This window comes from Mauremys mutica, chromosome 6, assembly GCF_020497125.1.
Source record: "Mauremys mutica isolate MM-2020 ecotype Southern chromosome 6, ASM2049712v1, whole genome shotgun sequence".
NCBI lineage: Eukaryota > Metazoa > Chordata > Testudines > Geoemydidae > Mauremys > Mauremys mutica.
In genome coordinates this window covers 20,902,354-20,928,950 of record NC_059077.1, presented here as the reverse complement: position 1 = coordinate 20,928,950, position 26,597 = coordinate 20,902,354, and the positions used below count along the sequence as shown (strand labels likewise).

The window sequence follows — 26,597 nt, the reverse complement described above, 5'->3', positions numbered from 1 at the left end:
AGTCTTTAGTTTAAGACAAGATGCAAGAGACACGAGACGCAAACAAACAGCTTGTGGTAACAATAATTTACCTGTGTTTGCATAGAGTGTCTGTGCAAACAAACTGTAGGAACAGAGGTTTGTTTGGTTGGTTGGTGATAGAGGTAGATAAAGATCAGTAGTTTCAGCTTGCTACTTGCCTAGCCATGATCACCTAATAATGTTTCACCAGTATCATGGTAAAGGTGGGATCTTAAGGCGGGATCTGATCTGATGGGTTAGGCCAGGGGCGGGCAAACTTTTTGGCCTGAGGGCCACATCGGGTTTCTGAGATTGTATGGAGGGCCGGTTAGGGGAGGCTGTACCTCCCCAAACAGCCAACTCCCCGGCCCGCTATCCGACCCCTCCTGCTTCTCGCCCCCTGACGGCCCCCCTGGGACTCCTGTCCCATCCACCCCCCCGTTCCCTGCTCCTGACTGCCACCCCATCCAACCCCTCCTCTCATTCCCGACTGCCGCCCCGGGACCGCTGCCCCCATTCAACCCCCCAGTTCCCTGCCCCTGACTGCCCCCTGCCACCCCATCCAACCCCTCCTCTCATTCCTGACTGCCCCCCTGGAACCGCTGCCCCATCCAACCACCCCTTCTCCCTGTCCCCTGACCACCCCTGGAACCCCTGCCCCTGAGTGCCCCCCCACCCCCATCCAACCCCCCCCTCCTTCCTGACTGCCCCCGGGACCCCTGCCCCCATTCAACCCCCCTGTTCCCCGCCCTCTGACCGCGCCAACCCCTATCCACCCCAGCTCCCTGCCCCCTTACCGCGCTGCCTGGAGCACCGGAGGCTGGCAGCGCAGCTCCCCAGGACAGGCAGCCACGCCTCCCGGCTGGAGCCAGCCATGCCACCGCGCAGCGCAGAGCAGTGGGTCAGGCCGCGGCTCTGCAGCTGTTCGACCCAGCAAGAGCTCACAGCCCCGCCACCCAGAGCATTGCACCGGCGGCGGGGCGAGCTGAGGCTGCGGGGGAGGGGAAACAGTGGAGGAGGGCCCGGGGACTAGTCTCCCGGGGCAGGAGCTCAGGGGCCGGTCAGGAGGGTCCTGTGGGCCATAGTTTGCCCACCTCTGGGTTAGGGCAATGGCCTTACACATATTTTCAGAGCACCATTCCGCCTTTGTTTTCCCTTTTACAACAAGGCCTTCCCGTGAAATTGACATGTCAGAGACTGCTTTAATCCTTCAAACGGCTTCTCAACCAGCACGGTCAATGCCAACCCGGTGATGAACGTCATCAGACAGTGTCCGAAAAACAGGTAGAGCTACAGGGAAAAGCACAGGATTGGTTAGAAGGGTTTCGTATGTGGGTTCAAAACTTTAATTTTCCCTTTGTTTTTTATGCAGATTATTAGTTCATTGTAGCCAGGGGATGCATTAAGTCAGTAATAAAATATCAACTGTGTTCAGCATGTACCTTAATCACTATAAAACTGAAGAACAAAATATCTAGAGCAGGGGTGGCCAAACGTACTTACTCTCTGAACCGCATACAACAATCTTCAGAAGTTTGAGTATTGAGGGTGTGTCTGCTGGGGCTTGGGGCTTCAGCCCCATGGGGAGAGGGGTCTCGAAGCCCCGAGGCCCACCACCCTGCTGCAGGGCAGAAGCTGTGAGCTCTCCGCCCCGCCCCAGTCTGGTAGGTGGATAATGGGAGAGGGGCTCCACGAGCCACATTTTAACTGTAAAAGCACCGCGGTTTGGCCACCCTTGGCTACAGCAATGCAGAAAACACATTGGGCCTGATTCTTCTCTCACACCTTTGTAATTCACACGTAACGCCTTTGAAGCGAATGCTCTTTCACCAGGTTCATACTGGCATAAGAAGAAAACAAGCCTTATCTATGAACCAACTGATAATAGCTCTTAGCCGACAGAATGTGCTGTCACAATGAGCACTAATGTATTAGAAACAAAGTCTGCTATAAAAATAATGTAATTTTCAACAGCAGCTCAAAGATTTAATAAAAACACAAATGATAATAAACGTTAATCAATCGTGTTTCATTTAACAACGAAAAAACAGATAGTAATATCTCCTGAAAGATCAGATAAGCCCACTCACCATGTTTATGTCTGAGTAGTGCATAAGAGTTTCCTGAAGTCCATTATAAAGTATGATTAACATCGGATGCACCAAATAGCAGGCATAACTAATTTTAGCTAGCAGAGTCCAAATGTCCCATGAAAGCACCCAGTTAGCTAAACCTGTTGGGAATAGAGCAGAATATCTGTTTCACCCGGCACCATACTGGTCCCTCTTTAAAGCCTGCAACAATTTTTACTAGTTTTCTTATCCTTAAAATAATAATAAAAAAAATCCGTGAGAGCTAGACCAAAACTGTACACTTTACAACAAGCACAAAGCAGACTAATTCTCAACGTAGCAATGTGATGGAGTGAATGAAACAAGCTTCCAGAACAATGTGAAGTTGATGCATGGTTGGATTTCAATTTTATGGATTGTTTCATGAGAAAATAAGACATGTTTAACTTTATTTTCTATTTATTTGAATGCATACATTTTTGAAGATTGTCTTAGACATTTTGGGCGGGGTGGGCGGAGCTATTCTACAGATTTACAGCCAGATAGCCTCACTTCAGCAGCAAATTCAGGCTTTTATTTAAATTCATCACAGCCCTCTTTTGTATGTTGGGTGTTTGTCCATACTTCTGTGAAAGGACATATCCAATAATGCCCTGATTCAGCAAAGCATTTAAACACATACTTACACATGTTCTTAAGACCAACGGACTTGAATGGGGTTGGAGCACATGCTCATGTGCTTTGCTGAATAGGGATGTACTTTAGCAAGGGCTGAAGTACTTTCTGAATTGGGATGCCTATGAATGGCATTCACTCCATTGCACAAGACCAATGCACCACCTTAGCAACATTTAAAAATTCTAGCTACGCTTTTTTAGAGACAGACACAGCCAAAGCAGTTAAAACTTGAATGTTGGCTTCCCAGTGAGGACTGGTTCCTATCAAGGGCTGGTGTTTGAGGGTGGGAGTTTAAAAAATGAGCTCATATGCAGTGGCCATGTGCTACAATATTTACCAGAGCTTTATAAAGCTCTGTCCTCTCTGTGACATCACTGTCTCCAAATCCGGCCTGAGCAGGGTGCTAGGCAGGAACAAGGCCTGATGCCGGGACAGTTTGCATGAGAGGGATGAAACACACACAGAAAAATCCTCCAGGTATATTCATCAGCGAAAGGAGAAATCATAGGTGTGAAAAAAATCACGTGGAACTCACAATTTTAGGGTGTCTCAGTTTTCCTACATTCTGCAAACTTCTGCAGATTCTACCTTTTCATTTAAAAAAAGAAATAGGAATTTCACTTTCCCCATTGCTGTGAACAGTAAGCTCTTGAATAAATGAATTTGTTTCAGTGCAGCTTCTCTGCACTACAGCAAACCACAGTTTGGGACTATTTTTCTCTAGCTCCACTGCTACGTCAACATTTCTAACCCTGTTTGCTCTGACACTGACAATTCCTGCACTTTGGTTATTCAACTAAAAAGTGTTCCACTGAGGCTGGAAGACAAATCCTATAACACACGGGGGCAGAACCTCAGCTGGTGTCAATCAGTAGATCTCTATTGAACCCAAAGGACCCAGGCTGATTTATATTAGCCGCAGATCAAGTAAATACAGTGTATAGTCTATTGTTTCTTCCATCTACATCCTTCCCATTGTTTCTCTCTTTCCTCTCCATCATGCCATCCCCGTGTCCACTCTTCTTCCACGTCTCTCTCTCCCTTACCATGTCTCTCTCTTTGTGCATCCTCTGGCCCCTACCTTTCCTCTCACCTCTCTCTGTCTGCAAGTGCCACCAGAGCGGCCAAACTAGATGCCTTGCCACCTGTTCTGCATGGATGTGCTTCTGCTCCTTGCTGAATCCAGGTGAGCTGCCTCTGCTTAGTGGGACAGTGTGCCAGAAGAAAGGACAGTCACATCTGAAGAGTGGGAGCCCCACCACAGCCCCCACACCTCCAGGGCCCACACCAGCAAAGCAAAGAGACAAGCACGATGCATGAAGCAATAGTGCCGCTCTTTGAACTAAGTTCAACATTTGGGAATGTCCAGAGCTGATCCCGTCTGAGACTCTTGTAGTATTGGGACGGTAGAAATGGTGTGAGAGCACATGCAATTTTATGAGTAGGTCAGAGGACCAAATCTGGGCCCAGGTTAAGGGCCTTTGTGCCCCTTCAGAAGCACAATGCAGAGTTGACTCAAACAGGCAGCTCAGGATTCCTCCGGTGGAGGGGGACCCTTGGATGGCATAAATGTGGTCGAGCTGGGTTCATGCCTCCCACTTTGCCTCTCTCAGCACAGGAGGCAGAAGAGGGTTTGTGGGCAGGGCTGGTATTCACACTGCTCTACCCAATCCTTGACCAGCAGATTGATTGCTACGGACTGCTCCACTCAGAGTAATGTGGCAAATCTTAGGCTGCCCTAAGTTATACCAGAAGACAAAATGACACCTGGTAGCCCCAGGATCAGGGAAATGGAGAGATGGTAGAAAGCCAGCTTTCTCCCTTCCCCTTCAGCTGTGCCAGTGTGAGCTTAGCCCATATTCGCCCCTGCACTAATTCCTATTTGCTATGTGCTCCTCCTCCTCCTCCGTAGCAGAGGATCTGGGCTGTGTAATGCACTGACAAAACAAACCAGCAGTAAGAGCACGTGCAGGTGAGCTGGACCATTGTTTAAGCCAGTCGGTTTTAAAGAATGGATTTACAGCCAAATCTGGTCACTAACTGTCAGGTACCTCCATAGCCTTCTTGACATGCAAAAATGATCCAACCAATTGCTGCAGCCCACAGGGTCCGGTGAAGTGCTTGATAAATTACAGCAGCAGGGGAATAGGAGTTCATGGAGTCTTCTATGGTATATGCCAAAGAGACTACCGCTAGCATGGCAAGCATTGCACAAAGCCACCCCAGAGAAGCCTGCACCTGTAGAGATGAAGAACAACATGCTTTGAAACAAATATTCTTAGTGAACTCTTTCAATAGCTCTGAATGAGCTCTTCCTTTTCATCTAACTGTTTCCCCCAGCTGCAGTTCAGTGCTTTATCCTCGTGCACCGTGTTACCTTTCTACCCTTTATTTCCCAGCTGGCAAGTTTCAACCTTGTCATGATGCCTGATGTGACTGCTGTACCTCTGGGTACCTCGCTCTCTCTTTCTACCTCTTCCCTGCTGCCTTCCCATTTAGTGGTCTGCCTTCTTCATTCTCGGTCATAAGCTTCCTCTTCACATGCCCTAGAGTGCATCAGCCTCTCTTGTCAGATCACGGCCACTGCTCCTCTTGATATTGAAGTGGAGCTTCACCCAAGCTCATCAATGACATTTTCACATTGTTCTAAAAGAAATCCCAACCACCACATAATATTGACAATCAAGGGGATTGTCTCAAGTCCCATGTGTGCCAAGCACTCCCTGGCACAAAAAGACTGCCCCAGGAAGAGACGCGTAGTCATTGGTTCATCCCAATAGAATTGTTTATTAATGTGATTTCCTGATCAGCCATGCTTATTACTTTGTCTTCCTCCTCCTCTTTATAGAGAGTGTTGTCTGACTCATTCCCTGCTTGTTTCATTATCCTTTGTCCTCACCCTGGAACATATACGCCTTTGCCATTTGATGGAAATGCAACTCACTGTTGGTTCATTGTTTCCTTACAATCTCAGAGCAAAACCTTCAGTCTTCACTAGGACTTTCTGCCAGAGTGGGTCATGAGTGAGGACTGCGGGATTTGGCAGCTCAGTCAAACAAAGTGAGCTGGTAAGTTCAGTTCTTTTACAACAATGATGCTAGTTTGCCTCACAGAGCTAATTTGTTCATCACATGGCACCAGTATATTTATAATCACTTTTCTCCAAGAGAAATAGCAAATTCCTTCCATTGCACAGTCTGGTCTATTGTTTTTTAAAACACCTGGAGGCAAAACACATAAACATACTGGAGGTCAGTTTGGGGGCTTTACAGTAGTTCCAAACAGCCGGAATAAGCAACTGTACCTGGCTTCTTTGAAAAAGACACCAGTGTGGCCTGGTTTGATTTGAAGGCATTTTTGATGAATCATCTCAAGATGCCTTGCCAGTGTAAAAAGGACTGAAATGGTGCCTGCTATTTTAAACGTCTGTCCTGCACTGGGTCATTTGTATTGCACTGCAGCATGACAGTCGTATTCTAACTGGGGCCCTCCACAAAATCAAGATGTGCATCTCATAAGGCTATTCCCATTGAGTAAAAATGGCAGTAGGTAAATAAAACCAGTATTCACAAAGTTCTTCACCAGATCTTAAGAATGCCCAATAATAGGATGTCTAAACCAGTAGGTCTCAGCCTTTCCAGACTACTGTACCTCTATCAGGAGTCTGATTTGTCTTGCGTACCTCCAAGTTTCACCTCACTTAAAAACTACTTACATACAAAATCAGACATAAAAATACAAAAGTGTCACAGCACACTGTTACTGGAAAATTGCTGACTTTCTCATTTTTACCATCTAATTATAAAATACATCAATAGGAATATAAATATTGTACTTACATTTCAGTGTACAGTATATAGAGCAGTATAAATAAGTCATTGTCTGTATGAAATTTTAGTTTGCATTGACTTTGCTAGTGCTTTTTATGTAGCCTGTTGTAAAACAAGGCAAACATCTAGATGAATTCCAGGAAGACCTCTGCACATCCCTGGTTGAGAACCACTGGTCTAAACAACCATTTCTTTCCAGGGCAAGAGACAGAGAGGACAACCTAAAGGTACACGCCATAGTACAATAATGGCATTATTACATCTGAATATAAAAGAGCTGTGCAAATGAGCCCAGGATAGGGATGATTGGCCCTGTTTGACTTCTGCCTGATGGTGTGGGAAAGATGATTGATGATGATGATTCACAAAGTAACTTTTAGCTGTTACTGGTACACATGGTTAGATTCAGAAAGCCTAGATTTTTCTGTGGGGAGAAATCCGGACAACTACTGGAGAATGCAGCTACTTATTTTAGCCTCAACTCAGCAAGGTACTTAAGCGCTCACCTAACATAAGTTCACGCGTAGTTTCACTGAAGTAAAACACTAGGTATACGTTTAAGTACCGTGCTGAATCAGGGCCTTGTCTAGCAGTGCACTTTGCCTGCAGCTCATTATACCTATGCCCCAGAGGGAGTTGATGATTAAACCAGAAGAAAACTCATATCAACATCAGGCTTTACAGTCTTTTTAGAGACCCAAAGGCGCCAACTCCGTGGGTGCTCAGCCACCGGGAGAAAAAATAGTGGGTGATCAGCACCCAGGAGCCAGAGCTTGAGTATGGAATGTGATGAGTTCTTGGGGCAGGGAGTTCGTTTATAAACAGAGGCAGGGTTATTAAGATAACAAAAGGCTTCTCATTACATTAAATTAAGCATCGTTAGATAATCCTGAAAGCATTCCCAGGCACTCCAGTTAAAAGATAGGAAACAAAGAGTAGGAATAAATGGTCCATTTTCAGAATGGAGAGAAGTAAATAGTGGGGTCCGGGAGTGGCTTGTGCTGTTGAACATATTCATAAATGATCTGCAAAAAGGGGTAAACAGTGAGGTGACAAAGTTTGCAGATGATACAAAATTACTCAAGATAGTTAAGTCCAGAACAAACTACAAAGAGTTACACAAAGGGATCTCACAAAACTGAGTGAGTGTGCAACAAAATGGCAGATGAAATTCAATGTTAAATGCAAAGTAATGCACATGGCAAAATACAATCCCAACTATACATACAAAATGATGGGGCCTAAATTAGCTGTTACCCATCAAGAAAGAGATCTTGGAGTCATTAGCAGGAATCCTTCTCACTGTGCCTGTATCATCCTGAGCTCATTCTCCAGCTTCAGAAGACTTAAAAATTATCTCCAGTCATCAATGGGACAGATGCAACTGAATAATGTAGCTGTCCTTAACGTGCGTCAAGACCATACCAGGAAACTAGATGTAAATAAGATTGCTGACAGTGAGGAATAATGTCTTTAAACTGGGATGTTAGTAAAGACAGCTTGTAGGTGATTGCAAGAATTTTAATATACTGTAATTCATGATAATGTAATTATATAGTTCATAACAATTGAATGATTATTAAAATATTAAAGATACAAATGACAGACACCTTCAGTAACTAGAATATGAAAGAAGTGTATAAATATGCTGAAAATAGCCTCAGCCCAAAACTGGCAAAGTGTCCCCTCCACCCAAACACACACACCTCTTCAAAAGCACCTACTAGCAAAAGCAAAAGTCAGTGCCTATGTAGAGGCTGCATCCATGTACCTTGTTTCTGAGGATTTGTGCTTGTTGGTGATACATGAAAAGCTCCAGAAGGACACCAACTAGAAATGGACCATATCGACAGTAAGGTTTTGTATAGTATTCTGTGAAATACATCACTGTGGACATTTCCCTAAAAGTAAATAGGAAAGGATTATGCTGAAGTTCTGAGTGAACAGTAAGACAGTTAACTATTGTTCATAAAGAGGCCAACCTTAGGCCTGGTCTACACTAAAAAGGGGGTTCGAATTAGGGTACGCAAATTCAGCTACGTGAATAGCGAACTACTCACCCGTCCAGACGCGGCGGGGTCGAACTCCGCGGCTCCCCCGTCGACTCCACCACCGCCGTTTGCAGTGGTGGAGTACCGGAGTCGACCGCAGCGCTTCCGGAGTTCGAACTATCGCGTCTAGATCAGACGCGATAGTTCGAACTCCGAGAAGTCGAACTCACCGCGTCGACCCGGACGGTAAGTGTAGACTAGCCCTTAGTGCATCTATTCTTAAATTGTGGTTCTCCAACCATAACTGCTGCAAAAATGGCACCATCTTATTCAACAGCTCTGCCCTGTATTCAGAGCTGTATGTGTTTGTTTTAGGGACAAATATAAATGTTTACTACTTGCTACTCCTTTAAGCAATGCAGGGGCACACAGCATTGGGAGAGCGAATGAGATCCTTTTTTATTTGCTGGTTTTTAATCTTACAATTTCTCCCCCACCCCATAAAAATGGAACTAAGCATCGGAATGGGCTCAGCACTGAAACCATTCCAAACAGTGTATGGTTGTTACTGGAGCTGCTCAAAGTTTTTCAAATGAAAGCCTTTATTTCAAAAATCAGGAATTTCACAATTTTTAATTTTTTCCCGATTAAATTGGAAAATGAAATGTTACTCATTGTTTTTTCTTTCCCCCTTTGTTCCTCCCTTCCTTCTTTTCAATGGCATTTTATCAGGAGTTTTGTGATATTTGGTTTTTCTGAAAGCCCCAGCTCCTGGAGGTATGCGATTAAGAAAAAAATCTCAGCTTTCATTAATAAAAAAGTAAGTTTCTTGCCCTCATGGTTGCAGAGTAGAGCTTGAACAAGTGAACCCTAAAAAAACCTCAAAAACCAGAAGGCAAAATAAAAGAACCCCAAATTTGTTTACAAAAAACCCACCACACTTTATGATTTTTAAGGCAATCTGATCCTTTTTTAGGGAAAAGGGGGAGAGCCTGAGTCATGATTTTTGAAAGCTTATGGTTGGCAATACCACTTCTTCTTCAACTTAAAGAATCATAGAAATGTAGGGCTAGAAGGTACCTCAAGATGTTACCTAGTCCTTCACTCATGCTGAGTCAGAATTAAGTACACCTAGACCATCAGTGACAGGTGTTTGTCCAACCTCTTCTTAAAAGCCTCCAATGTCAGGCATTCCACAACCTCCCTAGGAGATCTGTTCCAATGCTTAACCTTCCTTATAATTAGAAAGTTTTTCCTAATATCTAACCAAATCTCCCTTTCTGCAAACTAAGCCACAGTACTCCAGCTGAGGCCTCACCAGTTCCAAGCAGAGCAGAACAACTACTGTGGCTTACATACAACACTCTGTTAATACAACTGTCCCAAGCCCAGGCTGTGCCTCCGTTTCCTCTTTTGGCTGTATAAATCAGTCCCAGGTCAGACTTACTCAACAATAACCCCTTGTTCAGGGAGTCTGTGTCTTTGACAGCACTCTTGATCTTCCTACTTCCTTCCCAGGAGCCAGGCTCAAATTGTAGGCCTCTCTGATCTAGAGGCAGTCACCAGCTCTCTTCCTGAAGCTTACTGACAGAAGCGCTCCATTGTCTCACTTCCCAAGGGACTCTGACAGTTTTCTTGGGGCTTTTACTGTCAACTCTAAACCCTCATACATGGCTGGTCTACATAGAGGCCTAATCCACCTCCTGTGAGTTCCTCCAGCCTGCAAGAGCCACAGGGCATCTCTATATTCTCCTCTTTGTATTGTTCTATCTTTCTAACTCAGCTGCTCCATTTCTAATTAGCTAAATGATCACCACCTGGAGCACCTGATTGCTCCCAGGTATTCCCCAGGGGGGCATCATAGGCCAGTTAGGCCCTAATCCTTCCTGAAGAGCCACTGATCCCATGACAATAATCCAGAATGACATTTACTTTTTCACAATTGCATCCCAGTGTCGACTCATTCAATTTGTGATTGCTATAACCCCTAACTCCTTTTCTGCAGTACTGATGCCTAGTTGATTATTCCCCATTTTGTATTTGTACATTTGATTTTTCCTTCCGAAGTCCAGTACTTTGCAATCGTCTTTCTTAGAATTTGATATATTATCAAATACTTTCAAAATTAATGCATACCTGAAAAGAATGATTTTTCCTTTTACAAAATGTCAATACGTTTTGTTTCTAAAACCTAAAGAGGACAAACAGAGTCTAGAGAGGTTAAATACCTTAGTCTGGAATGCTCTTTGGCTCAGACTGCTTTGGGTGAATATTGCTTTTTTATTAAAACAATGTATTTTGTTTATTCAGATTTAAATACTAACTAAAAAGATGCCTATCCAAGCTTTAAATTCTCGGACACCCCATTAACAATCCAGTTAATAAAATTATGTCGTGCTGTAATGCTGGCCTAGAAAGTTAAGATAATAGGAAGGACTACACTTACTTAATTGTGACTGAACCTTTGTGTTAGGAAGAAGAGGGGAGAAGCTGCTGTTGAGTTGGCCATGCCTGGCTTCAACCAGGTATTTGAAAAAATGTCTTAAAACTGAAGACTTGTATATATTGGAAATTTCTCTCTTACTGTTATGACATTACAGAAATCATCCTTTGAATAGCTATTCGTCCTGAGTATCAACATTGTGGCCGAAGAGCTATTCAAAAACTAATTTCCATATAAACCTAGTAGTAAGAGATGAAGAGTATTTGTAGACCCCTTACCTCATATCTGAAGGAGATGCAACAGGAAGACTGAAAAATGATGACAGCAAGGCTGTAACAGTGAAAGATGCCAGGAACAGAGTGGTTCCTAAGATAATCAACCCACATTTGCTTCTACAAGTAAAATGTAAAGAAAAACATTTTTAACATCCAATTTTCTGATCTCTTTGCAAACATTTCTTTCATCCTGTAATTTTATTCCATTTGTTCCTTTTCTGGAGTCTCAAAATAATTTCTTCTAATTGTGGCACACAATCACTTTAGTGATCCGTTGTAAAATCTTGGTGTATCTCATTGTAAATGTCATGAGATCTGATTATTAATGCCACAACTGTGCAATTATAAGACCCTGATGCATTACAATACTTACCCATGTGCTTTAAAGGGACACGCTTTTCTCCATCATTGATTGAGGGTCATATTGTTTGTCGCTGTTCAATTTATTTACTTGATTAAAAACATCTTCAGAACATGGTATCAATGATAAAAAATTGGGGGTTTATAGCTATATGACAGTTGAACAGACAGATACTAATATTTATTGTTAGCATGTAAAACCAAAGCTGAACTGAGAGGCCATTGAGACTGAATCAGATCCAGAGTGAGTCTTCCGATCAGCCAGAAAACTCAGTGGGAGTCACATCTCTGAAAATCAGGCCAAAAGTTTGTCAAGATGTGTACCCAAAACCACTTATGAAAATTTGACTGCAGCCCTATCACATGCTATAGGGCCTAGTAGAATAGATAATGTCAAGGTGAGAGTCTCACCTGGAGGATCTGATCATTTCTTGCACTTCAACAAAGCGATAATGGAAAGCATCTAGCTTTTACTCAGTTCTCTTGAGACAGACCCTTCTGTGAGATGTTCACAGCAATCTTAAATCAACAATTCATCATATTCCTTAAGACTTTTCAGAAACCATATACAATTGAAGCTTATTATATTGTGTTCTTTGGGGGAAAATAGAGAAGCCAAAAAAAAAAAAAAAGAGGCAGAGAGATGTGTAGTATCTGAAGCATTGTTCAAAGCATACAGAATTTTAAATTTGACAAGAGACACAGGACCGCTGGTATTTAGAATTAGCATGTTTGATCTCAAGGTATTGATTTCTCAATGAACAACAGGAGGTGTTTTTGAACACACACACAAATACAAAGTAAGGATGAAATACTGGCCCCATTATACTCAATCGCAAAACTTCCTTTGACTTCAGTGGGGCCAGGATTTTACCCTAAATTTCTAGGGCAGTATATATACTTAGGGGGAATCGGGTGATATTTATTTTAGCCACTCCTGATCTGCAGACAACAGGCCAGATTTGTCTGAATGCAGCCTGGACAGAGCTTGGGGAGACTATCTCTTGGGTATTCCTGATGTTAAGATTAAAAAAGCAAAAGCAAACAAAATGTTTAAAATACCTTTCTGGCCTTTTTATGCATCATCATGAATCAAAAAAGGAGATCAGTCCAATTTAAAAAAAATTCCATTAGAAATCATCTTTAAGGACACATCTTTATGCATGACATAGCCATTAGCAGGGGCAGCTCTAGACATTTCGCCGCCCCAAGCATGGCGGCATGCCGCGGGGGCGCTCTGCCGGTCGCCGGTCCCATGGCTCTGGTGGACCTTCCGCAGGCGTGCCTGCGGAGGGTCCACTGGTCCCGCGGCTCCACCAAAGCTGCAGAACCAGCGGACCCTCCGCAGGCACGCCTGCAGGAGGTCCACCGGAGCCGCAGGACCAGCGGACCCTCCGCAGGCACGCCTGCGGGAGGTCCACCAGAGCCGCGGGACCAGAGGACCCTCCGCAGGCATGCCTGCGGGAGGCTGCCTGCCTGCCGCCCTCCCGGCGACCAGCAGAGCGCCCCCGCGGCATGCCGCCCTAAGCACGCCACTGGCTATTAGAGAGATGTGGTGGGTGAGGTAATATCTTTTACTGGACCAACTTCTGGTGGTGAGAGAAACAAGCTTTTGAGCTACACGGAGCTCTTCTTCTTGACTTGAAGAATAAAAGATATTACCTCACCCATCTTGTCTCGCTAATATCCTGAGACCAACATGGCTACAACTACATATGACAGCCACTGACACAGAACATCTGCAGAAAATACTTGGCCAGTAACAGTCAACCCTTCAGTTCCTAGCAGTTGTAGTGGCATATCTTGGAATAACAGATTATCCAGCAGCAACAGTAATGGATGGGCCACTCCTGCAATGACAGCACACAAGCAGACTGCTGTGCCATATGAAGCCCATTTGACTTCAGAACCTATCTATATGTTATCTAAGTGCAAAATACTATTATTTTTGCTATTAATAAAAATGATCGCAGACTGTCTGTCTGTATAAAACCTCTTTCCATATTTTTTTCAGTATCAGTTCTCTGCACATACAACTTGCATACCTCATGCATCCACTTGACTGAAAAAAATACCCTTGCAAAATATTCAAAGCCTAAACTATATCCAGTATGTCAGAAGAGAGGCATATAACTTTCCCCAGTATACAGCACTCGTAAAGTGCCTTTTAATGAACTGAGACTCTCCACTGGAAAAATATGCTAAGTCTAATGTGCCATTTTTACGGTAAACAATCTCACTTTCAAAGAATACTCACCTAGCATATAAAAAGATCACCAAAGGTGTTGTGAGATAGAACTGGAAATCATTAGCAAGATACCATGTCCATCCATTGCACTGAAAATAAAAGTGTTCAAGCTTTTATCACACTCTGGGTTATTACAAAAAATGATTTCCTACCAAACAGCTTTCTGACCTAGTTTTGACATTAGTGTCCACTGACGTAAACAGGAAGCCATGTTTCATGCAGAGCACTATTCTTGGATTTGCTTAGTTCTTCAAGAAGTTCAGCCTCCTCTTTTAGGGCTTGTCTACACTACCACGCAGGGTTGATCTAAGTTACGCAACATCAGCTACATGAATAGCGTAGCTGAAGTCAACGTACTTAGATCTACTTACTGCGGTGTCTTCACTTCGGTAAAGCGACAGCTGACGCTCTCCCGTCGACTCCGCTTGCACTCCTCGTTCTGGTAGAGTACCAGAGTCAACGGGAGAGTGGTCAGCGGTCGATAAATCGACCCCTGCTGGATCGATCCTTGCCCTAATTATTAGACTAATAATTAGACTCCCTAATAAAGGGATGAGATAGATCATTCCAGAGAGATCACATGTACAGCTTTGTTTAGGCCGACAAAGAAAATAACTTTTAAAGGGAGTAACTTGTGCATGCATGCAGAGTGGGATTAGAGAAGCAATGAGTTTGTAGCCCCTCCTTTAGAGAGAGGCTAGACCCCAAAAGCATCTAAAGCTGGTGCCTTGCACCCTGCTCCAGGCCCATAGGGAGGTCAAGTCCTACAAGGTTCCAGTTCCAATACTGATATGCATGCAAGGCCTTCTCACTGTCCTCTGACCAGGCTATCTTGAAGATCACCTTTCCATCAATAATCCATCAAAACCTTGAGGACATGAAAACACTCAGGGTATGTCTATACTACACTCTCAGCCTGGGCTGTGGCTCAGCTTTTCACCCAACCCCCACTTCAGTCCACACACAAATCAGTGTGGCTCAGGTCAGCAAGCACTTGGGACTTGGGTCCTAGAACCCTGCTAGGGGAGTGAGTCAGAGCCCAAGTCTCGCTGTAGCTGTGGCCCAGGCCCAAGCCCTGTAATTTTGCAGTCTGGATGCAAGTCAAGCTGCAGGATTTAAGGATTCTGGGCACTGAAACTCCCTGTTGGACAAGATCAAAATGAGACATGCTCATATGGTGACCAGACAGTAAGTGTGAAAAATTGGGACGGGGGTGGGGGGGTAATAGATACCTATATAAGAAAAAGTCCCAAATAGCGGGACTGTCCCTATAAAATGGGGACATCTGGTCACCTGACATGCTCAGCCTGTTTTCAGAACCGAGTGCAAAACCCACCTTTTTACAGATGTGAAACAGTAACAGACGTTGAAGAATGAGGTTGAAAGGAAAGGAGGAGGAGAAAGGAAACATGGTATCAATGATAAAAAATTGGGGGGGGTTATAGCTATGTAACTGAGGACTTTATCATAACCTTAATTCTGGCATTTCCTAACTTGTGTGGGCTTGATATTGCAACCATAACATTCTTTTAACTGAGGGGTGTCTGTTTTTGATGCAATAGTATCATAAGTGAGTATGACCCATGACAGACAAATAAGAACATGAGGTCTTAAATTTACCATCTATGATGGGCAGATAACAAAATGACAAGAAACCATGAAGAGAAGGAAGCAGTGGAGAGAGAACAGTAAATAATGGGAAGGAAATTTAGTTGTTAGGAGACTGATGTTTTCCAAGGAATGTAGCTCATATATATTTCTTGGGGGCAGGGACCTGTGTTTGTACAGTGCCTAGCACAATGGGGTCCTGATCCATAACTGAGGCTCCTAGGGGCTACCGTAATTAATAAATAAAATAATAATACATTTCAAGGGACAGTTTTTCCCATTATTTCTAATCATAGACTATCATGGTTGGAAGGGACCTCAGAAGGTCATCTAGGCCAACCCCCTGCTCAAAGCAGGACTGATCCCTAAATGGCCCCCTCAAGGATTGAACTCATAACCCTGGATTTAGGAGGCCAAGGCTATATGGAGGGGTGTCAGAGTGGGAGTAGATAACATGGCAGTGCGATTGGGGTAGAAAGCCACCCAAAAAAAAAAGAGTTTGGAAGAGAGCTTTTGAGGAGCGGGAGGCCCTTTGGTACATGAAAAGAGGAAATGGCAGAAATCGAGAGCAAGCTTAACTGACTGTTCTTAAGAGATTTCCAGGCTAGGTTTGCAGATTCAAGAGATTTGGATAAACTTTGGAGAGGCATCCAAAGTTTTGGTTGCCTGTCTGAATTACACACAAACGCCAACCTCCTGTTCACCCCTCGGTAGCTGACAGTGCTCTTATAGTGCGAAGTTATGTTCACTAACTGCAAATATAGAGCCAAAGCTTGAAGTCTTTACTCAATTTTTACTCTTTACTTAAGTAAAACTCCCTTTGATGTCTTAATCTATAATTCTTCTGTGACGCTGGCAGGCCAAGTGCCCACTCTTACCCATGCTGCAAGCATTAGCTAAGAATTAACAAACTCAGAGCTGGAGACCAGACCAGTTCACCTGTATGTTAATTTGCTCAGCGTAGCCATTCCTCTTGTAAGAATGTAATTAGTGTTTAGAGTCTATGAAATGCTTGTAAATTGCTGCATACCTTAATCTCACTTGTAATGTCTGTATTCCAGGCTATAAGAAAATATGTAAGCTTTGCTTCATAACTTTGAAAAAGTTTGCTCTGAACTTGTGAACCCAGGCATGGGAACCATCCTCCCCCTCTTTCCTTTGCCTCCTCTCCCCCACCCATCCAGAAGGACTGTCAAAGTCAGATGGGCCAGCAAGGTACATCGTAATACAAAGGATTGGTTAACGGCCCTAACGCACCTTGGAAATGCTAAGTGCAAGGAAGTTTGCCCTGGGGACTTGAAGGCTGAATGAAGGAAATAAAACAAAGGCTATGTCTGCACTGCAGAGTTTTGTCACCAAAAGTTATTAAAGCGCTTTAATTAAACTGCTGTTGCATGTCCACACTAGCTCCTTGCGTCAGCAGAGTGCATCCACACTAGCAGCTCTTGCATCGACACAGAGAGCAGTGCACTGTGGTAGATATCCCACCGTGCAACTGGCTGCAGGGTGCTTTGAGAAGGGTTTGCAATGCCTCATGGGGCAGTTACAGTTTCACATGATGCAGGTTTCTCAATCCCATTATTCCATGGGTGTCCTACTAGATTGGCAGCTGCATTTCAGCTGAGGTGTGTGTGGTGGTGGTGGGGGAAGTGTGTGACGGGGTGCGTGTATGTGTGTGGGGAGAGACAGAAACAGTGTGTGTGTTGGGGCAGCATGTGAGAGAGTGTGTGCGGGGAGTGTGTATGTGAAAGAGACAGTGTGTGTTGGGAGAATGTGTGCATTGGAGGAGAGTGAGTGTGTCGGCAAGCTGTCCCCTAAATTCAGACAGCCGCTGGAAGCAACCAGTCCTGAGGCAGAGGGAGGGGGACTTGTTCCTTTTAGCAACAAAACTCTGCAGTGCATAGGTTTCTGGAATTAGGGGTGCTGCAGAACCCCCTGTCTTGACGTGGTTTCCATTACAGACAGGGTTTGCAGTTTGGACCAATCACTCTCAGCACTCCCACTACACAAATTGTTCCAGCTCCCCTGCTGCAATGTAGACAAGGCCAAAGCCACAGGAAAATTTTCCAACTCTTTGCAGTTGGAACTGAAGCCAGAGCTCTCCTGGGGTTACCTCCTGGATCTGCCCTGAAAGACAGTTTGAACTGACAGATCACTACAAGTCTGTCACTCTTAGGATTTAGATGGTAATTCATTTGTGTATACCTTTGCTTACTTTAACCTGTAAATAACTCTTATTTCTGTTTCCTAGTTAATAAACCATTAGATAGTTTATTACACGACTGGCTACAGGCGTTGTCTTTGATGTAAGATCTAGGATACCAACTGATCTGGGGTAAGTGACTGGTCTCTTGGGACTGGAAGCATTCACTGTCATGAGCCACTCCAGAGAGTGAGACAATTGGTATAGTCTTAGCAGGATTCACATGCCAAAGGTCAATTGCATAGGTTCCAACTCTGTGGGTTCTGTGGGGGTGGAGAACCCATGGGGGAAAAACGGTGGGTGTTTTGTGATGTGCAGGGAGGCTGGGAGGGAGTGGGGAGAAGTGAGGACACGGTGTGCTCAGTGGTGGGGGTAGACCTAGGTGGAAAGAGGCGGCACTGGGGCGGAAAGAGGAGGGATGAGGCCTTGAGGGAAGGGGTGATGTGGCAGAGCCAGCGGTCGAGCACCCCTGGCACTTTGGAAAGTCGGCACCTGTGGTCAATGGATTTATAGATCTTAACCCCAGCACTTTTAAAAGTTTTAACTGGATATTGAGAGTTTTTAAGGGTTAAAGATTAGTCACAATGAGTAAATCACAGTCATCTTGACAAAAAAGCCCATCAAAAATTATGTAAAAATAGGGGACTCTCCCATAAAGAGAAAGGAACTGAGAGCTTTACTTGTAGATTTTGATGGAGCAGAGTCCAAGTACCTCCATAGTTAGATGCCACAGAGACCACTACCATGGAACGGGTTGGGCTGAAGTTCCTGGAAGCCCAGAAAGAATGTCAGCATCAGATACTGATGGTGGGCCTCCAAATCAAGAAGACAGAAACCGAGGAAGCTGAGCAGAGAGAGCCTCCCAAAGATGCCTGGAACGTATGGCAGCTGTCCAAACCAGTGCTGAAATGGAGGAGAAAGCTCTCTGCAGATGCATGGAGCAACTAGTGACTGATGAGAAAACTTCCGCGTTGCAGCTCAGAGTACTGGAACAGCAAATGCAGCAGCCTCAGATTGTGAGTTCATCCCCTGTCAACAGCTGGGAGTTTGAGAGACTGCGTGGGACCCATAAGATTCCAGAGGATAAATGGATGCCTGTCCTCTTGACCAGATTTATTGGGAAAGCCAGACAAGTTTTTAATGATATGGAGGAGGGTGATACTAAGGTGTATAAGAAATTTAATGAAAATGTATAGAAAAGGTTTAAGATTACCCCATTGATTGAAGTATGGAAATCTTAAAATGTTTGGCAATGTCACTCATGGAATATATGTATGAGATATTTAATTATATGAAAAATGGGTGGTAGGGGCAGGGGCTGAAGTTAGCTATGAAAAACTGTTTGAATCATAGAAGTTTAGGGTAGTAGGTCATCTAGTCCAACCCTCTGCTCAAAGCAGGACAAATCCCCAGACAGTTTGATCTGGTGGCAAAAGAGCAATTACTAGGGACAGGCACTGATGAGGTAAAAATGGCCATCTGTGACAAAAAGCCTTCCACAGTTTTGAAGACAGCAGAAATTGCTGATGAATATATTGAGTGAAAGGCTCATGAAGCTGCAAACTCCAGGGGAAGGGAAATCCTCCTGTTCCCCAGGTTAAGAGGGATGAGGGGGTTTAGGAATAAACCTAAGACCAACTTCATTAAAGAACCGCAAGGGAGCCCAGATTTTAAAACCTTTTACCTAAGGGAAGGCAGGTAGTCTGCCATCACTGTGGGGCTCCTGGCCACATAAAACTAAATTGCCCAAAACTTAAGGGGCACCCACTTCCCCCACGGGGAGTGCCAATGCTACCACCTTGATCTCAGAGGAAATTGTAGGGGAATGACAATGACCTCATTAACTATATTAGGACTGAGTCTTGGGAAGATAGTGAAGAGTGAATGGCATTGAATGTGCTGAGTGAAGAGATGAGGCATCTCAAGTCATTTTGATTAAGGAAAGTTTGGTAAGGGATGAGGACAGACTTCCTGGCAAAAAAGTCTAAATGTTTTAGCTTTGGCTGAAGTTTCTGTGACTGTGCCCCGTCTAACGGCCACCTTGAGCGGGGAGATTTAAGGGTGATGTTATCTTAGGCATCAGAAATTTGCTATTAATAGGTAATAACATTTTAGCCATATCGAAGCAGGCTAGTGTTATAACACAGTCCCGGAGAGAGCATGGATCTGATCTACCTGCTTTGTCCATGGACAGCAGGGAAGGTGGCAAAGGGGGGAGACGTGCCCTCAGTCTGTTGACAGTTGCAATTTGCCTTCTCAGGGGGAATTTGGAAATCCTTCAGAGTCTGCTCTGAATTTAAGTGAGACCCCAAATGAGTTTGTGAAGGCTCAGCAAGCTGACCCATCTCTGGACCAAGAGAGGGTTGCAGCTCAGAATAATGCCCTGACCGGGGAAGGAAAAGGTAGACACTCACATTCGCGAGCCACTCCAGACAGTCTGACACCACCCAAAGACATCAATGGGAGCTTTGCCTAAGAAAGGACATCAGATTTGACCATGTGTGATTTGTTATAGTAAATCATACCATCAAGTCTGGTATCCTCTAACAATCGTGAATACTCAATGCTCCAGAGGTAACTAACCAGGGCTGCCCAGAGGATTCAGGGGGCCTGGGGCAAAGCAATTTCGAGGGCCCTTTCCATAAAAAAAAGTTGCAATACTATAGAATATTATATTCTTGTGGGGGCCCCTGTGGGGCCCAGGGCCTGGGGCAAATTGCCCCACTTGCCCCCCCCCCCCCCCCGGGCAGCCCTGTAACTAACAACAATTCCATAATTCTCCTAGCCTGTAGTAAAATGGGCTTATTTCTTCTTTATGATGTAGTGATCATCCATTAGAGCAAAAGAGGAGATTTGCTTACCACTATCTTAGCAAATATGACTACAATTGCAGTTATTCATCATAAAATTATCCAGCTACAGCGTTCGACTTCTTGTGCTAGTGAATTAAGTTGGCTAAATAAATGAGGTGTGAAAAAATATTTTTGTTTAGACTTACTGATTCTGTTACAGAAATGAAATTGTTTAGAAGAAAAAGATTGGACCACCACACCCTTCTGCAGTTATCCAGATGAAATTTGGAGATCTCCCATACCGATCCCCAGGGAATAACAGAGTAAAGTCCAACTAAAAGACATATGGAATACATATGGAGTGGCTGAAGTCTGAAAACACAGGAAGAAGGGAGTTGATTAGGTTTTATAAAGGTTCTTTATGCATGATTTAGGTAGGAGCTGCCACCATTTTTAAGTGATTGCATTTTCATGCTATATAATTATATTATTGTATGTTTGTAAATATAATACAATCAAAAGAGATTCATTAAAATGTATACATGGTGGATGAACTTGTTTGGAATAACTCTGTAATCCCCAAGGTTTTTGCATTTATACTGTGACTCCAAGGACTTTCCAGGTCTCTGTCTTATTACCATGGGTGCTGTTACCTTAATGTATAAATGAAAGCCTGTCATGGGGGGTGGGAGTGGGGGTAACAGACTTGCCACTGACTTCAGTGGGAGATTTTCTTTCACAAGGAGTACTGAATTGGGTCCTCAACTGTGTTTAGGCCTTGGCACAGGCACTGAGTTGACTGGGAACACAACCCACCCAGCTCCAATGATAATGTCCTAAAATGTGGTTTTACTAGACCTGCAAGAAAGAAGGGATTTCAGTTAAAAACATGGGCAATAAGTCTATGGGGTGATATGGGGCAAGGAAGCAAGAGGAGCACTTCCCCAGCGCCATCAACATTGTAAAGACCCACAAGAAAAATTACAGTTGAATCCAGATAGAGATCCTGAGTCTCTACTACACCCAAGCTGTGCTTGGATATAGTGAAGGATGGCTTCACGGAGCCAGATGTGGCTCTCTGATTCAGAGCTGTGGGGTCCTGTTCTGATTTACACGTCTGATGCTGATGGTATAAAATCCCTTGCACCATTGGAGGTCTGGGCATAGCCTCTTGTCCCAGTCCCACACTCACATGGCCACTTTCTTTGTCTTATGGTAGGGGGAGTGGTGGCTGATGTACAAGGTGACCATGTACATCACCTTCTTTATTCCTGTTTGCTGTTACTTTGCTTTCACTGAGAAAGAAAGGGGGAGGGGGGATTCTCTCCAGAGATTGATAAGTTTAGACCCTGTATTGTTCCATCTTGGTTACAGAGACAGTGACTTTTCTTTTTTTATTCTTTAATAAATTCTTTTCTATTAAGGACTTGGTTGATCTTTCTTTGGATTCTCAGGGAAAGAGGAGGGGGAGGTATCCCTCTGTAGTTAGATCCTGGTGTCTCTCCTAGGAAAAGGGAGGGGGGAGGAAACAGGGGGGGAATGGTTTATTTCTCCTGGGTGTAAGAACTCCATGGATTTGGGGCTCTTGGGATCCCCAAGGATTTTGGGGAAGGACTGTGTCCCAATCCACGTTTCCTGATTGGGTGGTGGCAGCTTTTACTAGATCTAAACTAGGATTTTAGTTTAGAGGGAAACCAGTGCAGGTCCCCACATTGGAACCCAACAGATCTAAGTGGGGGTGTCTGCACCATCTCTGCACCAGCACAGAGGGATCCACACCTGGGAATCTTTGGCTGGGTTAAGGCCATGTTGAACAAAATGGCCCTAGCAGAAAGTTCAGGCTACACAACCATGCGGGGGAAGGTTGATCCTGTGAGGTGCTCCACACCCTAAATTCATTGAGCCTGATTTGCATTCATACTCAGGCCCATTTACACCACTCAGGCGTTTACGACCCACTTTCAGGGCAAAGAGCCCTCAGTGTAAATGAGAATCAGACCAACTGACTTCATGAAGAATTAAAGGGACATAGCACCTTGCAAAAATCCAGCTAACAACACTTATTTCTGTTGCTACCATTAATATCTCATACTGCAGATAAGCCTTTAAATAATTTTAAAGAAAGGAAGCGAAACATCCTCAATATAAGACTCTCACATCACTTTTTTTCCTTTTGGTTTTACTCTTCTTTTCTTGCTTTTAATTTCTAAACTGGGAACATTTCTGCCAGACAACTATAAGAGAAAATATTGTTGAACATACCGGGCTAGTCGATAACAAAGATATTTCAGTGTGACTTCCAGGGTGATTCCTTTTTCTGAGTGATGAACCATGTTTAGAAGTGACCTGGAACTCAACCAGCCACTGGAAACAAATTAATATTATGTTTAATATTTCCCCAACTTTGGAGACTGTCCCTATTAACAGGTTTCTTGTGAAAGTGCTAGGTTAATAGCACCAGAATAGGCCGTCCTGGGTCCATAGGGGAGATATAAGTTTTGTTCTACTGCCCCACCAGTGTGGTACAGACATGACCAGATTCTCCATGCCCACTCGATCCTAGGCTTCTATCCCAAAATTTCTGTCAAGTCTGCCAATTAAAGCAGTGTCTTTCTGTGTGTCAGATTTGGACACCAGCCCTCAAGGAATTAGACCAAGAACACCAATCCATTGTATATAGGCCACCGAACAGCCACTAGGTGTTCTTAAAAAAACAAAATGCAAATATGTTTTCTTTCAGATACAGATTATTATGGAAGCTTTGGCTACAATTCCATACTTAAGGCTGAGTTCTGTTTTTGCACTTAGAGCAGGGAATCAACCTCTTTGGTTTTGTGTGAAAAACAGAATATCCTCCCCAAAATTACAGCACTTATTCTTAGAGTACAGAATGAATTTTCTGAGAATGTACAAGTAAATCTGTTAATTAATTTATGACTTGCAATTAATTAAGAACTTGGACCCAGATCCTCAAAACAATTTGTCTCCTAGCTTCCATTGATTTCAATGAAAGTTAGGAGCCTAAACACCTTTGAGAATCTGGGCCTGGATCTTTTAAGAAATTTTGCATGTGTGTCAGTCCAACGAGCTTAACAATGGAATTACACAGGCACTTCAAACTTTTCATGCAGTTAAAATTAATTGAAATCTTATGGCTGGGCTATATTTGACTCAGTTATGCTGGTGACTCAAAGCTTTATGGTGAAAATGATAGAACTCAGATCTGTTAGCTCCAAACCACATGGCCCTAGTCTGAATGAAACCAGACTTTCTCTCAGCTTTTAGCAGCACCGGCCTCTGACATACAGTTGAGCAATTCTGAGTCCATCCAGTTAAAGAAAGGGGTGTAGATACATGAGACAGTTCACTAATACAAAAGCCAGGGATACGGAAACACAGGCCTGATTCACCATTGCCTTGTGTAGTTATCTGCATTGTGCAAAGTGGATCTGAATTCTACCAAATCAGACTTTGCCACTCACTTACACCAATGGTACCACCTGTATTCAAGGACTACTCCGGGTGCAAGGCAGTGAAAACTGGGCCCACAATGTTTACAGAGCAATAAACCATACTTGCTAGTAGTTTAAATGTCAAAGCAACCTTTATCAACCCACTAGAATGCAAACAGTCAGAGCTTAAATAAACCCAGATAATTTAATCTTATTACCTGATCAGAAAAAATGTATCAACACCTAAATAAAAAGGTCCACTCCGAGAATAAACATATATGGGATTTTTTAGCACTCGCGCTTTCCATTCCAACACATTATCTGTAGTGAAATATAAAATATATAGTAAAAAAGTAAGAAACAAACATAGGCTGATGTGTTTTAATAATGTCACACAGGGAATGCAGCATCATCTAGGAGATAGAGAGAGCACTAAGGTGGGAGTCAGGATTCCTGGGTCTTATCCCCTGCTCTGTTATTGACATGCTGTATGATGTTGGACAAGTAACCACTCTGGGCCTCTGTTTTTCCCATAGATGAAATGGGACAATAACGCTTATCTTCTGTAAAGAACCTTGAAAGCCATAGACGAAAAGTGCTATGTAAGTGCTAAGCCTTCTCTTAGGTTTGTCTATGCATCCATCACCCTAGTGTCTAAATACCAAATTACACCTCTACCCCGATATAACGCGGTCCTCGGGAGACAAAAAATCTCACCGCGTTATATCAAACTTGCTTTGCCCCCCCCCGTTCCTTGTTCCCTGATGGCCCCCTCCAGAGACCTCCATCCCTAATCACCCCCAGGATCCCACCCCCTACCCAACACCCCTGCCCCTGACTGCTCCGACCCCATCCCCTCTCCTCCCCCCCAGGCACTCACCAGCAGTGGCGGAAGCGAAGCAGCCCAGCCTCAGCCCGCTCCACTCCGCCAGCTTCCAGCTGTGGCACTCTGCTTCCCGCCGTCAGTGAGTGCAGGGAGGTTGGGGAAAGGACGCCCCCCCATACTCACCTGTGGCGGGAAGCGGAGCGCTGCGTCTGGGAGCTGGCGGAGTGGAGCGGGCTAGGGCTGGGCTGCTCCGCTTCCGCCGCTGCTGGTGAGTGCGGGGGGGATCCCTTCCCCCAAACCCCTTCCCCCGAGCGACACAGCTGGGGCCGGGGCGAGGGAAGCAGAGCAGGCTGCTCCTGGCCCCCCGCTAATCCCCCGGGCCACTTTGGGACTGCAGGGCCCCCAAAAGTGCCCTCCCACAGCTCCTGCCCCCCAGACCCTGGGGGGGGGAGTAGCCCTGACCACCGCCGAGATCCTCTGCCCCTTGTCGAACCCCTTGGCCTCAGCCTGGCCCGCACCCTTAACATGCTGCTCAGAGCAGCGTCAGAGCTTTACCACCTTGTATGTGAACCCGTGTTCTATCGGGTTGCGTTATATCGGGGTAGAAGTGTACTTATAACAAATTACTATTTATTTCCCTAGGAATTCTTGGTTTAATACCATCCAGTCCTACATAACCAATTCCAATTACATTTCTCAAGTTGCTCCAGCTCTTTTCTCTCTCTTTTTTCTTTTTTCCTTTTGGATAAAGTTTATCTGTGACAATTTTCCACCTGAATTACTCCTAACCAGAATATAAGGCTTTCTCCATAATCCTCTGTCATGGAGACAAATGTGGAAAATAATCTTCAATTTCTCCATGATCTCTTTGATGGACCTCTTTGCACCACGACTGGTCTAGAAGATCTGTAGACTTTCTATTGGGCATCATCCTTATTATTTCCTTTAAAGAAACTCTTTATTTTTCCGCTGTGGAGCATATAGCCTCACAGTGAGCCCTCTTGCCCGTACTACTTCCTCCTAATTATTTAGGCCTCCTAAAAAAATAAACATAATTTGCTGGCAACAAGTTCCCCTCTGCTTCCCTAGGGGGATGTTTACAGTCTATGGAGTATGTACCTGACTTCCAAGTATGTTATAAAACTGTGATTTGCCTGTGAGCACACAAAATAAACACAGGTCTTTCTTTAAACCCAATAATGTATGTTAATTTGTCACATCCCCCATACCTAAATTCTGCCAGGCTGCCATCTGACTGGTGTGTCCAGAAATTATCCATGCAAGACTCAAAACTCGGATACCATTTAGTGCAGAGCAGACACCTTTAGAGGATTTCACTGTCCATATCGTTGGAAGATTCTTTTGCAGGGAAAAGCATTTTAGAGTGCTGTCCAAAGCACCTAAAAAAGCTAGAATAACAAAGATGAATTCACCCTGGAATTTTTAACCAATTAATTTTGTATCATTAACGTAAAAATGGCATTTCTCTTTTTCCAAGGGCTCCATTTTACTTCCATAGAGTTAATGAGTGTTTTGCCGTTGTCTTTGATCCTGATCCCAAAACCATTAAAAACAATAGAAAGACTCAGAAGGGATTTGGATCAGGTTCCTTAGCAAGTGGAGGATTGGGCCCCACAACATCAGGGAGGTGATATTTAATGACAAATCAAGTTGTGATAGTTTGGTAACATATAAATCATGTAAATAATTTAATTAGGCCTTGTAAAATCCAACAGAGGAATAACCAAAAACATCAAAGAAAGAAACTATTTTTCAAATTATCAAAGAAAATTGGATAGACTTTTCCTTAAAGATAGAT

The 26,597-nt window shown here is 44.1% G+C and overlaps 1 protein-coding gene across 1 annotated transcript in view; it reads right to left on the bottom strand.

Annotated features, from left to right (window-relative positions):
- Positions 1–1,158: 1,158 nt before the first annotated feature.
- LOC123372854 (O-acyltransferase like protein-like) overlaps positions 1,159–26,597 on the bottom strand; it is a 35,125-nt gene continuing 9,686 nt past the window's right edge. The window contains exons 6-15 of the mRNA XM_045021396.1: positions 26,008–26,187; positions 24,171–24,273; positions 22,763–22,864; positions 20,707–20,872; positions 13,907–13,986; positions 11,293–11,406; positions 8,352–8,481; positions 4,802–4,988; positions 2,091–2,233; positions 1,159–1,290 (exon numbers count right to left, since the gene is read on the bottom strand). Of these exons, the coding sequence (XP_044877331.1) occupies positions 1,159–1,290; positions 2,091–2,233; positions 4,802–4,988; positions 8,352–8,481; positions 11,293–11,406; positions 13,907–13,986; positions 20,707–20,872; positions 22,763–22,864; positions 24,171–24,273; positions 26,008–26,187 (1,337 nt within the window). The remainder of the gene's footprint in view (positions 1,291–2,090; positions 2,234–4,801; positions 4,989–8,351; positions 8,482–11,292; positions 11,407–13,906; positions 13,987–20,706; positions 20,873–22,762; positions 22,865–24,170; positions 24,274–26,007; positions 26,188–26,597) is intronic.